Source organism: Dromaius novaehollandiae, chromosome 5 (assembly GCF_036370855.1).
Source record: "Dromaius novaehollandiae isolate bDroNov1 chromosome 5, bDroNov1.hap1, whole genome shotgun sequence".
Taxonomy (NCBI): Eukaryota; Metazoa; Chordata; class Aves; order Casuariiformes; family Dromaiidae; genus Dromaius; species Dromaius novaehollandiae.
In genome coordinates this window covers 31,568,029-31,585,566 of record NC_088102.1, presented here as the reverse complement: position 1 = coordinate 31,585,566, position 17,538 = coordinate 31,568,029, and the positions used below count along the sequence as shown (strand labels likewise).

The 17,538-nt window shown below is 37.1% G+C and overlaps 1 protein-coding gene across 4 annotated transcripts in view; it reads right to left on the bottom strand.

The window, feature by feature from the left end:
• Nucleotides 1-7,826: 7,826 nt before the first annotated feature.
• Nucleotides 7,827-17,538, bottom strand: part of STRN3 (striatin 3) — a 67,079-nt gene continuing 57,367 nt past the window's right edge. For all 4 annotated transcript variants that reach the window (XM_026095093.2, XM_026095094.2, XM_026095095.2 and 1 more), the window contains 8 exons: nt 16,598-16,773; nt 16,366-16,413; nt 15,083-15,204; nt 13,979-14,146; nt 13,574-13,714; nt 12,025-12,132; nt 9,638-9,724; nt 7,827-9,528 (listed from right to left, as the gene is read on the bottom strand). In XM_026095093.2, the coding sequence (XP_025950878.1) occupies nt 9,359-9,528; nt 9,638-9,724; nt 12,025-12,132; nt 13,574-13,714; nt 13,979-14,146; nt 15,083-15,204; nt 16,366-16,413; nt 16,598-16,773 (1,020 nt within the window). In that variant the 3' untranslated portion in view covers nt 7,827-9,358. The remainder of the gene's footprint in view (nt 9,529-9,637; nt 9,725-12,024; nt 12,133-13,573; nt 13,715-13,978; nt 14,147-15,082; nt 15,205-16,365; nt 16,414-16,597; nt 16,774-17,538) is intronic.

Genomic DNA, 17,538 nt, shown 5'->3' with positions numbered 1-17,538 from the left:
GACAGTACTGCTTTTGCCAGATATTATTTTCAATACATAGACATTTCTCACTAAATATAAACTGATCAGTGTGAAGGAGCATATTGTAAACATTGCAAATAAATTCAGGTATCAGTCTAGAAATAAATTTGTGCTGTCAGAACCTAGGTAGTTTAATATATAACCCTTAAACTTTATATGTTAGTCAATCAAGGATCTGCATCTTCACTGAGGCATGAAGTTACCTCAGTATTTTTCAGCAACTATGTGGTGAAAGTGATGTTATGCTGTGACAGCCTACTGAAGGATCTATCCCTTGCTTTGACACCGGTTTTCTAGGTAATCTTCAGCAACTCAGTAAGCATTCCACTACCGAGGAAACAAAGATAATGGTATTTAATATCTTCTGTAAAACACTTCAGATCCACAGAGGAAAACACTAATGGAGTAAATGTTTCAGTGTAGTGCATTTACTAGACCAGGGCACATACAATCTGAAACAGATGATAAAGTCTCCAAATTAATAAACCTGTGCTCACATCACTGTGAAAAAAAATTTCACACATTCCACATCTTCCAAAAAACATTTTTTTACCATTCTGTTCTCTAAATGGATGTCTAAACAGATGAAAGAGAAATTCCTAAAGAAAAAAACAACCATGAAAACAGAATTTAAGTTTCCATGTACAATTTCAATGCCTTTCATTATAAGGCAGTTTTCCTTGCTATGTTATCTTACCAGGAAAACAGAGTCATCAGTAGATTTTGGGAGATATGGTCTGTGCCATAGAAACAACCACTTCAAGGTAATGCAAAGAAAAGGAAGAATTACACGTCATTCCATTCACTTGAAGTGCTGACCAACAAGAGGAGTCAACAGACCATGCAGGGAATGAGACTAACCTATGGGGCAGACTACTACTAGCACAGCTTCAGAAGGAAAGATCGGAAGCACCAATAGCAGGGTTCTGCTGGTCACAGGCATATCCATGGCTTCGGACCTATCCTGGACTTTGGCAGAATCAGGTGCTCACAGGGCAGTGCTACAAAGCCATGTCCTGCGTAACAGTCAGCTCCTGTACACATGCAGGAACTGCCCCAGGCTGTACAGTTTGGCACGTATCTCATGCCTAAATCTGACTTGCCCTCAAGATCTAGAGATTCTTAAGACTCTTGAAGTGCCAACATGTCTGCTGCAACCCAAAGGAGCAGGCGGCAGCACTTCTCTGCTGCAGAGAAGCCTCACGACACACCCTGGGCACTCTCCTGGAAGCCAGGTGCCATAGGCTTGAACCCCACTCAATCTCAGAATGTAACTGAACTTTCTGAACTTCATGCTGCATCAATCTCTAAAATGCAGGCATGAGAATCCTGCATGGTTGTCTTTGATAGCAAATGCTCATTAAATGTTTTCCCAGCTTCCACTGAGGATAGATATGGCCTTTACTACTTAACAGTAATTAGACTATGGTAGAACATAAGCAAACGGATGAGAAGTATTTTTCTGCCCTGGTGAATAGGATCAGATTACAAAGACGATAGACAATTCTCTGCCAAAGAATACAAGTAAAAGATTGCACAGTCAAAAGATCGAGCAAAGACTGGCAAAGGTTAGGAATGAAATAACTTGACATAGAGGGGAAAAGTCACTTACTAATTTACCATTACTTTTAAATGTTTGGTAAACTTAAAATCAAACATACTATAGCATAAAAATCATTTTTTTTCAAAATCAAATTCAGAAATAAGTGATTTCAGGTCTTCTCTGACACTCGCTTTTCAGACAGCATATTGTTAAATTACCCAAGAATCAGAGAGGGAGACAGAAACTTTCTCCCATCTAAATATTCTAAATATGACAAAGTACACAACTTTGTTATGCCGAACTCCTAATTCCAGTCACGACAAGGAGCCAGTTTAGAAATGTAACAGAACTGTCTGGTGCCGCACACTGTTAATGAAAACATAAACAAAGACTTTAGTTACCAATGATCTGATTTACTCAGATCTCAATAGACTTACAAACACAATTAAAAGAAAATGACCACATCCAGTTGCCTCTTTTAGAGCAAATAATTGCTGAAAAAAAGTTTCCAATAGAAGTATACTAAATATGCAACATGGAAACAGTCATGTATTAGACCACTGAGACTTGCTGGAAATATTGCTGGCCTCTTTCATACGGAGAAAAAAAAAGACACAGAACAAGTATTAGCTAAATCATCTTAACAGAGAACTACATTTATTTCTAGATTAAGAGTGGCAGAATCAGTCACCTGAGTTATCAAAGGCAAAAAAAGTGAAAAGGAGCAATTCAGGAAGCTAAAACATAGCTCCTGTTACGTGAACAACTGGTATTAATAAAGCGATACCGAGCATCATTTAAAGAAACATGCTAGTCATTAACATGCAATGTTATCACTAAGTAACACAGAAAAACTCCAAGTGAGACAATCCGGGGCGAGAATCTAAGGCTACCGACAACTCCTAGGAGCACCAGGTATCATACAAAACGGAGTGACAGCACAAACATCAACGTACTGCCACTTCGGAAGGGAAACGGCTGCAGTCAGGGTGCCTGCAGGAGCTTGCAAGAGTTTCTGCTTTCGCGTTCCCGCCGCCAGCATTCGCCGTCAGGAGCAGCCGCTTGGCGCCGAGAGGCAGGACATGGCCTACCAGCTGGCTCAGCCCCTGCAGCAGCATCGGCCCTCAGACCCCGCCGGCCTCCCTGCCTGCTGCGTACAGGACTCTCTCCTCGAGAGACTCAGGCAGCTTTCCCCCTCCCAGTCCTGCAGAGACTTCGGGGAAGCAAGATCTTGCTTCTGCCAGAGGCAGCAGCTCTTTATTCCCACTAAGTTTCAAGTCAGACAAGAGTTTAGATGTTAAATGCCCCTAATCAACTGAGAAGCCTTCTCTTCACATAAGCTTTTTCTTTAGAAAGAAAAAAACGCATACATTTATTAAAAACAAGAAGAAATTCAACCATTTCAAGGCATGAAAAAAACAACTGATGAGGAAGGACAACGGAAACAACAGGAAACAAACCTGCTTTTATTTTTCTTTTAAATGGTTCAATCAACAAGTCACCGGCGGACACAACCCCCTTTAGCCAACCGTCATTCGCGAATTGAAAAACCAACCCCACAGCAGCTGCGCGGCGCGCAACCAGGTAACACCGACGGCTCGAGCACCTCTCCCTCCCGCCCAGCCAAAGCCCCAGCGGTATCAACCCGCGCGCAGCGGAGCCGGGCAGGCGTCGCCGCCGAGGGAGGCCAGCGGCAGGAAGAGGCGCGCGGCGCGTACGCGACCAACGGCCGACGCCTGACCGACGCCGACGCCCCGGCCCTGCGCGCGACGGCACACCGGACGGCAGGCGCTCAGCGTAACGGCCCCCCGCCTCTCCCGCTCACCGCTTGCTGTGCCGTCCGCAGCCCGGGAGCCGTCCCCGCCTCCGCTGGGCTGCCGCGCTTCGCCGTAGCGACCGTTACGTCCCTGGCGCGCTGGAGCCGCGCGGGGAGGGCGCAGCTGGCGCGGCCGCGTCCCCCCAGGCAGCGCCCGGCGCGCGCCGCTGCCCCGGCACCCCCCGCACCCGCGGGCCGGCGCGCCCTGCGCAACAGCAGCAGTACCGGTTCCCCGATTGTCTAAGGCAGCCGGGATGACTCCGGTGCGCTGGTGCTTCGCCACCGTGCTCCGTCCCGCTTCTGCTATTTTTTATTTCTCCATTTCTGATGCAGCTGTAGAACCCCACCGCCCCCCCCCATAATCCTAGTGCCTGCTACGCTTGACCAAAAACTCCTGGATTTTTCTCGGGCAGCAGTAGAAAGGGAAGGAGGGACGCTTAGGGGACAGAAGTTTGGGGTTTTTTTTAAACCATAGGTGAAGGAAATGGGCAAGTCAGCTAACTTAAGATTGACTAAATATCTTTATATTAGCAAAAATACTCAACTGTAAAAGTATCTCAAGTATGTTAAAAACTGTTTAAAATAATTGATCACATATTTGCTATTTTTTTCAGGAACCCAAGGATAAATCTGCAAAGCATGCTCTGGGGGTATTCTCTGTTCAGGTTAAAGTCTCCGCAGTATATCCAAGACAGAGACATTAGAGAAGCAAATGCTTCTTGATCATCAAATATAACCTTTATTTTAAGGGGTCCATTATCTTTTTGAAGGAGAACATCCTGCTTTAAGGGGTTATAAATCTTATCCCATATCTTTTGCAATAAAAATGAACAATTTTACAAGCTACGTAAGAGTCCTTCTTTTAAATCATCACTTTTCAAAGGATTAACTCCATTTGTAAAAAATAGGGATACTTTTGGACTTACGTACAACAGATATAGCTCCCAATAAAACTCAGTTTAAAAAGAGACATGTAACCCACAGAGCAACTATCTCCAACTACAGCTAGTGTAAGCTCACTATTAAATTCATATCTATAGTCTCATGGTTTTACAAATACATATATATAAAGGCTTACAGTAGTGATCCTTTAGACAGGGATTAATTCTGTAGTAAATCCATTAATTTCAATCAATTCAAAAGGAGAGCATCAAGGTTCCCACAACATGTATTAAACAACAGAACGCTGCAGATACTCTCCATGCAAATGAAGACAATTAAAACATGTATATTGATTGCATCTTAATATCTTTCAAATGGATAACTTAAAGTTGCTACTGGTTATTTTTTAGAGGTTAGTAACTAATACCATGTCAGTAGCTTATATCCCTACTGGTGAACATGAAATGGAGCCGTATGTCAGTAGTAAAGACTGCCTTATCCATCCTTTCTCCAGTTAGAGAACATGCTGTAGATTTGCTGTTGCTCGTACAATGATATATATGGCATTACGTACAATCAAAGCAACAACTCTACTGCCAGATTAAACGCGCTAGGACTGCTTGTAAACACCGTCAGCACACTAGCATGGTTAACAGTTGGCCTCACCAGTTATTTTGCTCCAGAACAATTTGCCCAAAACAGAACAGTGGACATGACCTTCCAGGATGAAATTTCACCATTACCAAATCAAGATGTATGGGAATTATTAAATCTAGAGGATTAAAAGATCTCCTAATAAAGTTCTAGGTCAGAACAAACTTTTAAAAATCAGCTTATTACACCCGTTCAATTTAACGTGCATGTAAGGAAACTAAACTGTAATTACTTTCAAAGTACACATCAACAACTTAGTTTACTGTTTTCAGCAGAGAACTTCAGCACATTGAAGTCAGAGGTTCAGTGATTCCTAAGAACAAAAGCTCTACAATCTAGGCTACTTCACTTTGCTTCCTTTTTTTACTACTACAGATCTCTTCATAGTTAAATTAACAACTTCCTTTAAGTATTCAAAAAAAGAAATAAAATAGTATTTTGCTACTATATGCACGCTTTCAGAAAGTTCAGATGACTTCTCTTATGGGGTGAAAGGGAGGATAAAAGGAAAAGTGTCTTGTCAGCCTTTATCGAGTCAGTCAATAGAGCATCAATACACAAAGTATTAAATATGGAATATATACCTTCATTCATCCTCACCTAAATGTAGCATTAAAAACAGTTCTAGAACTGTTTTTGCTGAAATATTTTTGTTGAAATATTTTTAAAAAAGAAGGTAGGTACAAAGAACATAATGGAACCAGACACCTAAAAAAAAAGTTGTATGTTCATAGAGTGTACCTTACCAGGGAGAATAAAAAAGGTGCAATAGTCATTCCCCCAGCAGTACTAGGTACCCCATGTTATTTCTAAGTGCTTAGCATCCCTACAAAAATCCCAGTTGCTTATGTGGGAAATATTTGTTTTTAAGATACCTTTTATGTGATACAGCAGCTAGAAGGGAAGAGTAGTCAACTCTCTGTGACCAGACAACTTTCCACAAATTTGAGATGGCAAGTGCTAGAAAAGCACATAATAGTATGAATAGGCCAGGACAAACAGTGTTATCAGTTTTAAAATAAATCAATAAACAGACAATAGGGGAAAACAGATAGTCTACAACACCACATCCTCAAGTCCAGAGTTTTCCCACTAGGAAAATCTGCTAGCTATCTCCTGGCAAGGTAAATGAATTCTTCCTAGGACTTCATAACAAGGGACAGCTCTTCATCAGGGCTTATTACATTGCTTTTCTAAAGTATTTGACATTTACTCTATATAGACAAGATTCTGGAATACAAAAACCACTCATCCACTTAAAACCATTCCTATAATGAACAGTAAGACAGGAGTAAGCCTGTTACATTACCCATACCCTAAGAACAAAGTAATAGTAGATGTACTGTCATACATATTTAGATATCTTTCCATTCAGGTTTCAAGTACAAGTCCTTTAGGTCTCACTCACAATAGAAGGAAATCAGTCCTTCTATTTTTTTGTTGTTTTTAAATGAAAATGGCTATTTTAACAGGATCATTCTTTTCTACCACTAATTCTACAGCTCTTCTGTTCAAAAAAACCAAATAGAGGTTTTACAATGTTATATACCGCAATAAACTAAACTAAGACTGTATGAGAGATTATTGACAATGCTCAGTAAATGAAGCCTAACTATAGCATTTGATCCACTATGTATAAGGGCACTAAGATAACCATAAGATTTCAATTAAGGAAAATAAGCAAGTATTTTTACCATTTCAATTTTAATACAATTCCAAAAAAGGTAAGTGTTATGCATGGCAATGTTTATTAAACAATCACATTTCATTTAAGCATTAAAATGCAGCAGTCTGGAAAAGCTGCCAGAAACAAAGTTGGGCTTCAGAAAAGGCAATTATGAAATTACTTCCAATAAAATTCAAACACACTCTCTTGTCTGTTGATTAGTTGAATGCTTTAGACTGGAAGGAACAAAAGTGCAAGTCAGCTGAATGTTACTTATTACTTTAGTGTCCTACAAGTGATTAGTGAAAGGCCTCACCTTGATCTTCACAGTAAAGGACAATTTCCAATTTCTATACAATTAAAATTTACTGTACCACATTTAAAACAATGTAATATTATTACTAAACCAAAATTCATTTCAGAATATAACTGCAGTATTCGGTCTACCATGGGCATATACTCCCCTCCCCCCCCCTTTTTTTAAATCTAATTTGCTTGACATGAGACATTCTCACTGCTAAACTGGAAACTTACATGGACCAATACAGTTAGAACCACTTACAGGAACATGTTCCAGGTCAAGGTAATTTATTCCTAAAGACTACTTTTGCATGAAAACCTAAGACTCATTGCAGTATTCTGTTTCTGCTGATACACTTTCAGGGAAGTGGCTCATCACAAATAGTTGCTAAATGTTCACCTGTAGCTTTGTCTTTTGCAGAAACACTGCACTTCTTACATATCATCTTTAGTGGAGAAGAAATTCTTGTAAAGAAACAAACAAAGGTTGATAGATCACATTTCACACAGACAAATTTTAAGCATATGAAATGAATGATTATTTCTAGATTCAAAACAATGAGTCAGCAGCAGTTTGAAATAAAATGAGGGTACCTTTTTGGTTCCTAACTCACTTGACAATCACTTCATATACACAGATAGCTGAAAATCACTGTAATTACCTTTCTATAAAGGCTCTACAAATACATCAGCAATTTTTGAGTTATTCTTGTAAAGAAGAGCTTTAAAAATATTGTGGAAACATGTTCTTATACGTGGGTGCTGCTGCTTGAAACTGAACAGTTTGTTGACATCCAGGCAACTATTACAATTTTCCAAAAGCAAAGCTGCTTGTAAGCATAACAAATGATCATTTTGCTATGCTTAATTTAGACCTAATTTGGTAACTTGTAGAAAGACACTTTTAAACTGTGCAACACAAAATAATGTAGCCAACAGTAACATACAGGTACACCATTTAATATTTATTATATGCATTTTATATACATTATTTTTCAACAGCTGTACTTTTGCTATGTGGTACAATCTTAAAAATTTGCTGATTCATAGTTTGTAAAACAGAAACCTTACAAAACTCATCAAAACTCGCAAACTGATCAGAAAAGTTTTGTGGAAGACTAGAAAAAATACTTTATTGTATTAATCATGCATTACACAAACAAAATCTTTAGTTACACCATAAACTGAAGCACATCTGAAAATAAAATAAAAGCAGGGAATAACTAGTACAAACACAGCAGATTTATGAATCTTGAATCAACTACTTTTGTATTCTATTCGAAATGCAAATAAAAATATTTTTCACTCCAAAAGTTCTGAAACAAGATTGTTTTTTGGAATCAATCCACTCCAGTACTTAACCAGAGGAAAAGAAATTCTTGGTTTGCAACTTTAGAATTATGAAATGTCCCATTTTTCGTCTATTTTAGACTGTTCAAAGAGTGCCATAATAGATATACAGGGCCCTTTAACACACTACATAAAAGGATATAAAGACCAACAAAAAGTGAAATAAATAACAATAGGCCATTAGCAAGATGGGTAATCCTTGATAAATAAACTCGTAAATACAGTAAGATGTACAAAATATCACATAGTGATAGGATGCCAAGATTTTTTTTTTTTTTTATTTTTAAGAGTTCATCGGGGGTGTTAACCCCTCTGTGTTTCCATTTGAACACACTTTACAGTCCTTTATTTATGAAGACAGTTATGCAATGATGATGAATTAGCATCCTTATGCAAGGACTTAGCTGAGCTGTATTAGGCAAAAGAAGGGAAGAGTGTGGTTACACGGCAGCGGGTCAGTGAGATCTCTGTGTTTTAGGGTTCTATAATGCAGAAAAACATTATCAATACAATCTTGAGCACTGTTGTGACAGGCTAAATATATAAAAAGACTTATAAAAACTAGAATTTTATCCAAACATTTTGTGCAACTAATGCTAAAATATTTTAAGTTAAATTTCCTTTTCTTTAAAGCAAAATAAAAGTTTAAAAGGGGAATCTGTGGCATTCAACTGATAAACAGAAGATTACTAATAGATGAAAAGAAAGCTACTCTTGGAGCTCACTTCCCCCCCACAAGAGCACCACATTCCTAACCCTAAGGCAGCACACAGAGTCCAAAATAAAAGTCTTTTGTAAGATCAGACTCCACGTTTGCTTGAAGACACCTAAAGAACAGACATACGCTCAGTTCATATCCAGTCAAGGCTACAAATACTGTTTTTCTTCTTTTTTTTAAATTTGCCCCTCCCCCCCAAATACAGTAATTACAGTTAAATGAATGAGCCTGACATTATTCAAGATGTGGTGACTTTTCACCAACTTAAACCTGCCCCACGTAAGAGCCTTCACCCAGGCAGATCAGATGTAGTGTCTTATTGGTAACCTTATCATTGATGGCAGTGACGCATTCCCTCTTTTTTGTCCAAACAGACCTGCTATTATGACGCAGGTTTGTTTTGCTATGTCACACAAATACTTTGGCAAGGGCATCAGCTCCTGCACTGGCAATGTATGCTTTTGATGGATGAAATGCTACATCATAAATTGATTCATCCAACTTTTTCCTATGAGCTGTTATTTCTTGCACACATGTCTTGCTGTCCAAATTCCATAATCTAATGGAACAATCATGGCCTGTTTGGAGGAGAAAAAAGGGCAAAGTTAATTTTTTTTTTTAAGACACATTAGTGCATGATAAAAGCAAAACCTATACAGCATACAGAATATTAAAAAAAACCCTTACTTCCAGACATTAAATAGATTCCATTAGGATCTACAGCTAGACTTGTGACAGCATCCAAGTGCGCAACCATAGAATGGACCATTTTACCTAAAAGCAAAATAAACAGTGAATTTCCTGTGAAGAAGTATTTTAAAATAATATTCACATTAAATGTTCAATGCAATACAGAACAACATACTTATTTAGATTCCAAGGATATCTGAATGCCACAGTTCTATTATAAGCTATTAAGTTTCAGCTGCAGGCTCTTGTGTAAACATGTAAACGACATAACTTTCAAAAAGGCATTCACATTATGAGTACTCTTTATCCATCTGGCACCTTTACTGTAGGCAAGGGCATGAAGACCAATCCTAAAATGACTGGGTGATGACCTAAATTCTTTGCTTATTAAAGGTCCCAGTGTCTGCCCACTAGGATGAAGTGTTGACAAGCTTCATAAAAGCAGGTTTACTGAGTCAGACCAAAGGTTCATCTAAACTTGTCACAGCTGGGAGAGCAGTGATTAGTGAATGACCAAGGAAGAAAATAAAAACACGGAAACTGTAAGTGATACCTGCTCAGAGTATTCTCCAGCCTCTAATAATTTACAGTTCAGTTCTGCCATGAACAAGAGGGGTTATCTCTGCGTTCAATTGCTCTTAACACATTTCTTTTCAGTGATCTTTCCCATTTTTTCCTAGAAACTACACCATCCGTTAGCATCTTATGACAATGGGTTCCAAAGCTTAACTGCACATTATGTGAAGAACTACCTCTTTCTTTTTTGAACCTGCTACCTGTTGGGGTGTCACCTGAACCTCAGTACTATTTTTGGAAAACACAGCTAGTAACAAATCCTATAAAATTACGACTAACATGAAAAAGGTATATAATCCCTGTTGTCTCTTTTCCTGAAGAATCTTAGCATATTTAGTCATTCCTCCTCTAGAAGCTACTGAAGATCTCTGATCTTTTTTTTTAAACTATACTCTGAACCATTTTGATTTGACTATATATATTTTTTTTGAGATGAGGGAGATTAAAAAAAACACAGAGCATGCATGTGGAAACACCAAAAATTCATACAAAGGCATTAACAATGATTCTTTTGTTGTTTATTCCTTTACTCCTTTGTAACATTCACATTCATTTCACTTTTCTAACTACTCAATTGACATTTTCATCCTACCTTTTCTTATAACTCCAAGGTCTTACCTTAAGTAGTAACAGCAGGCTCAGTGTTTATGAAGTTTCTTTTTTCACCTATGCATCAATTACATATATCTACACTGAATTAAATTTGCCCACTCTCAGTCTATTAAGCTCCACAGTTCTTCACAGTCAGCCTTTACCTTTATTATCCTGAATTAAGGAACATCAGTAACCTGCCAACATAATATATCCTGTCCAGATCATTCACAATATGCTGAACAGCACCCATTACTGATCCATCCAGGACCCGAAAGGTCATTTTTGTGCATCATAAGCTGAACACTTATCTCCATCTTCTGCTTCCTGTCTTTGACCCATTATCTATTCATGCAGTTTTTTCTTTTTATTCCTCAACACTGTTTCTTTAAAAGCCTTTGGTAATATAATTTAATTTCAAGACAATCACTTCAGCACAGTGGCCACAATTGAAATGCGTACATTCACGGCAGGTGAGAAGAGAAAAAATGTCTTGCCTTTTTGCTAAATAAATAAAATGCCTAAAACATAGACTGTTACAGGTGTTCTTACTGAAAGTCAACCAAGTACTTAAATATTTTATTTTATTAAACTTCACTAGGATAACATGCAGCAGGTGACTCATGAAGAATAGAAAGTTGATGTTCTTATAGTTATTCCAACTTTTTGTCATGACAGGCTGTGCAGTTTTTTCCTATATACTTTTTCAGTTTCTCTCTTTTCCAGAACTGCTTCTGCTTTATAAACTTAATTAGCAGCTTAAATTTAACACGAGCTTCTGTGACTACAGTGAATTAAGGGCCATTCTTTGCCCAAGCAGGTAATAAGTAATGATCTTTACTAATGACAGCTGAAAAACGTAACTGACATACTTAAGAGTTAAAAGCATAGGAATTGTGAAGGCTGGAAGAGAAAGTAAGAAATATTCTGTAAATTAGCACTTGGCTAATTAAAGAGGACCTTCTTGTCCCTCACAATCATCTCTGCCCGTTTTGAGTGTGTACTTTCTGGTTGAAGTCAATTGCAAGGGGTACCATTATTTCACATAAAAGGTATTGAAAGAGTTTCTATCTTACAGATATGAAAAGTTCTCTTTTATGTAAAACTGTAGCAATAAATCAAAGTCTTGATCGACAGTAAGTTTTGAACAAATGGATTCCCCCTGTGACCATTCAGATTTACTTTGAACAAATTCATACATGCAAATTTACCCTTACCCGTTTTGTTGTCAAAAAATTTGATGTGTCTATCTTCATGAGCTGTAATAGTCACAGGAAGCGTGGGATGACTTACTACCCTGTTAATATGGTTATTTGATTGTACACCTGAAAGTAAACAAACATGTATTTTCATCTGCCTTAAAGGAAGGGTAAAAGTTAAAATGAGAACTACTTATCACTACACTCTAGCTTACTACATTAACTAAATTACACAAACAACACTTTAGGAAGAACATTCATAAATCCCACAAGAAATGAGTAACAACTTCTTGCTTTACAGAATGGGGACAAAGCCAGGCACATTCTAGTCAGTGCACTGTAAGGTTAAAGCTGCACAAGTGGTTTATATACATGAAAGATACTTGAGAGAGATGGAAAATTAATCAAGCCACAACTTTAGGGCAACACTTACCAAGGGAAAAAACACTGTGGCATCTATGTGTTTTAGCACAAGCTTCTTGTATCTCCACATCAAGAAAAAGATTTAGTTTGTAAACAAAAAGAAAGAATCCAAGTAACTGAAGTCAGCCTAACGTATGAGATTCTGTCAGATGCATTTATGTCTTATTTCAACTTAAAAAACACCAAAGGGTTTAGAATCATTTTAGAAATTTTTAGAATATTCTTTAGGAAACATTTTCTATTTCTTGATATGCCAGTGTTAAGGAGTCTTCCCTTGATTTCTGTGTTTAATGTTCGCTGATTCCATTTAAGATTCTCTCTTCAATCTAGGAGAGGTATTTCTCCTATTCATAACGTTCTTACTCACTGTCAAAGCCAGTTTTGCACAAGCTACCTACAATACACCTTTTATATAGTTTTGTAGTATGTGTTAAAATGTTTTTATAAGCCATTTAGTACTGTATGTATTACCACTAAGTGCACTGGACAAATGGGGGGGGGGGGTAGTGGGAAGAAGGGGAGGCGAGAGCTGGGGGAGAAACAAATTCTCCTCTTGCATTATTCTTTCAGATCTTATTTCAAAGAGAAGAATGACCAGAAACAAAAGCCTTCACTTTCATGGGTAAAAGAAAATGCAGCTTGGAAGAGAGCTCCTCTGTTTAGAATCTCTTCAAGTATATGGAATTTTCAACAATGAGCTACCTCTTTGTACCACCTTATTTGTATTGATAGAATTTCTATATTAAACACTCTACAGGAGAGAGTGTATAATCACAACTTGTACAGAATTCTGCACTGATCTTCTGCTTAATCCACTTCCTATTTCCTTGTCTTCATATCCTCCATGTCACAGCTATATCACGGCTATATAGTATTCAACTCAAACAATTACATCTTGAGAAAGCTTAGCTTAGAGATTAAAAACTGTTGCTTCCACTGTGTCTGTAACTGCTTTTAAATACTGCTAATCTACAATTCTCAACCATGTCAGTTCCAAACACCTTTAAGTGTTTAACCAACTTAAATTTAAGATGGGGAATTATTTAATGCAGAAGTCAAATTTTTTCTTTTAAATACATACAGTAAAATTTGGATAAAGGTACCTCATCTAAGATGGATATTTAAAATGAAGAGCTTCACTTACCAGATTCTATCTGTGATGAAAGCATTACAACAGATTGTGATGTTTCTAAGTCATAAATGACTGTGCTGCCAGTGTTAAAAGATGCAACCATATGAGCAGGGTCACAGCCTATAAAGTCAACTGATGTAGGTATTCCATGCTCTAAAAAGTGAAAAAAAAAATCTTTAGAAAGACTGAAACGCTTCTGAAATTCTTAACACGTTTTAAATATTTGTTTTATACTCATACATTACTGAAGAAATTAGCTCCCTCTTTTGGAGGGAAGCTGCAGCACCATGATTATCCTTTTAAAAGATCTTTTACCTTTAGTACTGTTACCTAGTTTTGATAAACAGAGATAATAAATCTAGACTCTTCCTCAGCATAACAGATTCTCAAAACAAAAACTTAATTGCAAAAGGTTACCTTTCTCTCCATTGTAAGTGCAAATACAGGGCATTTTTTCTGGTGGATTCCATAATCTAATAGTGCCATCTGCTGAACAAGATAGTAAGTGATTCTTTATACCACTGTAAGTAAGACCCCAGACTGCATCTGTGTGAGCAATTAATGTGCCAGCTAGAACGTTTGGCTCTGCAAAGAGAAGTTAAAAAGTAAAATCTTTTAAATGAAGAAACCTTAAATTAGTATTTCTTACACTGAGATATAAATTAAGTACCACACAAAACAGTTTCCATATATCAGAACATTCTATCATTCTGTCCATCTGTGATCTACCAATCAGTTGACTGTAACCCTATACCTATCCTGTAAATATCGGTAAGGCAAAAATCTAAACCACCACCAAAACATTCAGTATCTATGAGACTTCTGGATCAACTGGAATGCAAATAAAAAACTGGATCCAACACAGATGCTTCTGCATGAATTTGTTTTATTCAAATATAAATATCTTAAATTCCCAAGCAGAATGGTCCACTACAATGCACATTTTTAACAAGCAGCACTTAATGAATAATATTGCCATATTATTCCCCAGAACTATTTTAGAGAACTTGACAGATTCATTGTTACAGACCTAGCTACAATGATGAACTAAGACATAAACATTTATCTAGCTTGCTGGCAAGTCAAATTTGCACACTGGCAGCTCTCTCAATCATTCGTTGCAATGACATATAAAAAAAGACCTCCCCCTCAAATAATGATAACTCCCCAAAACAAACCAAAATTAAGTTAGATCACACATTATTTGAAAAGAAACAGTCCTTCCCAGGGTGGTTCCAAGAGGCACTTGCTTCCTCCCTCCAAATTTATCATCCTAAAGATGCCTGTCACAGCCTTTCTATATCTGATGAAAACCCCCCATAATAGTCAGCTTTCCATGTTCCAGAGCTACTAAAACACTGATGCCTACTTCTGTTTGTACTCAGTGCACTCTGCTGACACAAACGCATGCTCAAAAGCTCTCAGCCACCCTAAGAGCAAAACAACATTATTTCTTTTGTGGAGCAGGGAAACAAATCCTTTTCTTTTAAAAAAAATATTTCAAGCATAAAAGATACTTACCATAGGTATCATATGGGTCCACATTAGGGCTAGGCATATTCCACCACTGAATGGTGGCATCAATACCACCACTAAAACACTGTTCTCCATTAGAACTAATTGCCAATGACAATACAGGTCCACTATTGGGAGACAGAGAGAAAATAGTTTATTGATACTGCCTACAGTAGAGCAGTGGAAAGCTGACTATCTACTTTGAAAACAGAACAATAAAGCAAGTCAGTACATTATTTCTCTGAAAACAATTTCACCCTCTAAAAATAGTACCAAAAAATTTAAATCCTTTTTTACAATTTGATTAAATAGCTAAAAACACCCAAATTCTAAAGAAATAATTGCTTTAAAATCTTTATGAAGACTCAGCAAGTCATACAAACTTGTACTAAAATATCCATAACAAATCTAACTAAAATTATCCAAATTGAAGCAATTCAAAGAATACAAAAGTATTTTTCAGAAACAACAGAAGCTACATCTACAAAGGGTGAGTTTTTACAATGCAGCTATGCCAATCTAATAGCTAACCATGCTGAAGCAAGTGGTTCCAGTCCCCTCCAAGCTATTCATTTTCTCATCCTCTTTAAGGCATCGACGAGCACTAGCAGTATCACAAAGCAAATAGCAGATCTACTCCTCTGGATATCTAGTTACTGAAGTCAGGCTTAACTGTATAGTAAAATCATACCCCAGAAATTAGACGGCCAGCTAATTTGACAGGTCACACTCCGGGTATAATATAAGTGAGCTGACTGTTGACTTGTTGTTTAAGTGCAAATGAGCAAACTAGAAATACATATTTGAAGCTGGTGAAAAGGGAGACTATCGGTTGAACCCACCTTGCATTCAGCCAATGTTTTTTTTCCCCCCACTGACGACTGTATCTGTATTTTTGATTTCTCAGACACCTGTATCTGAAGACTACTACATAAAAATATCTATTAAATGTCACCTTACTTATCCCCTTTAATAAACTATTTAAGTATTCTTTACAGATTGTATATAAAACCACAGTCTTCTAGACATGGGCTTTGCTCAGGTCATTTCAGTGTCATCTTCTACAACCTTCCCTTCCCCCATTTGCCATTTCCTACTACTCTTGTTCTATCTTGGACTGTGCCCTTCATTACAGGGGCTCAGTAATGACTTCTTTTTATAAAGTATCATGGACTTTGTCTATATGATGTGAAAATATAATAGATTTGTGGCTTTTAAGCAGAGGTGTTTTATGAATCTATGAGATACGGCAATACATTTATCAAGCATTAATTCCATCAAACACTTACATGTGGGCCCTAAATGTGTAGATAGGTTCTACATCTAACGAGGCACTCCTGAAAGAGAAAGATGAGATGTCTTTTACACTTGGGGTAGGGGGAAGGGGGTGGGGGCAAAAAAAGTCTACTGAAACTCTAAAAAAAAAAAAAAAAAAAAAAAAAAAAAAAAAAAAAAAAAAATTTAAGAGTTCAATCAATTGCAAAGGCATTTAAAGCACAACTGGTATGCCCATACACTTACTTTTTGGCAGGAACCGTTTTCTGCAAATTCCAAAGTTTTAGAGTATGGTCCTCAGAGGCTGTAACCAGCACAGGCTCTACAGGATGAAAAGCTAATGCTCGCACTCCATCAAAATGACTGCGTAGCGTATACTTAGGGTTCCATGTCTTTCGGAAGGCATCTTTATTAGCTGGCAGCTTTAAGAAGAAGAAAAAAAAAAAGAGTAACTTTAATGTTGGGTTTAAAAACAGGTATAATATGTACATACTTGAAAAACAGTATTAGAGGAAAAAACACAATTTTTTTGATTCAGCTAATACATGTTCAACCTTGAAATCTGCATCTATCTACATGTATCTATATATCTATCTCTGGAAGGCAGGGTATGCTGCAAATTTTTTTCTACTGTAATAGTTTCTTTTTCTCCAAAGTGAAATGGAGTTTAATGCTGAATATACAAACAAGAAGCCTTGATTTTCAAAAAAATGGTTTTAATCCTGTCATGCAATGATACTTTCATTTTTTCCCCCCCTTAAGATAGATGCAGGTTTCATTTCTCATAATGCTCTGTGCACCCATGGAAGAGATTACAACTGTCAAAAGCTCATTTATCACTTAAACATAATAAAAATAAGCTTCAGTTTATCACTAGTGAGTGGTCTTCTTCAGATGAATACCTTGATTAAGAATGACAGGAAACAGGAAACAAACGTAATTCTTGAATACTTCTAAATGTTAAGACATGTACAGAGTAATATTTAACCCAAATCTTAGTATACATTTATCACAATTTCAAACTTAACATTAAATATAAATATTATCTGAAAGCCTTTCATGTTTTAAATAGTATTTAAATTATTGCTTCACAAATATATGTAAAGCAATATATGCAATCTTTACATTTATATATTACAAAAATCCCATTTGTACTCTTAATATGAAGACCATATAGACTAATAGAC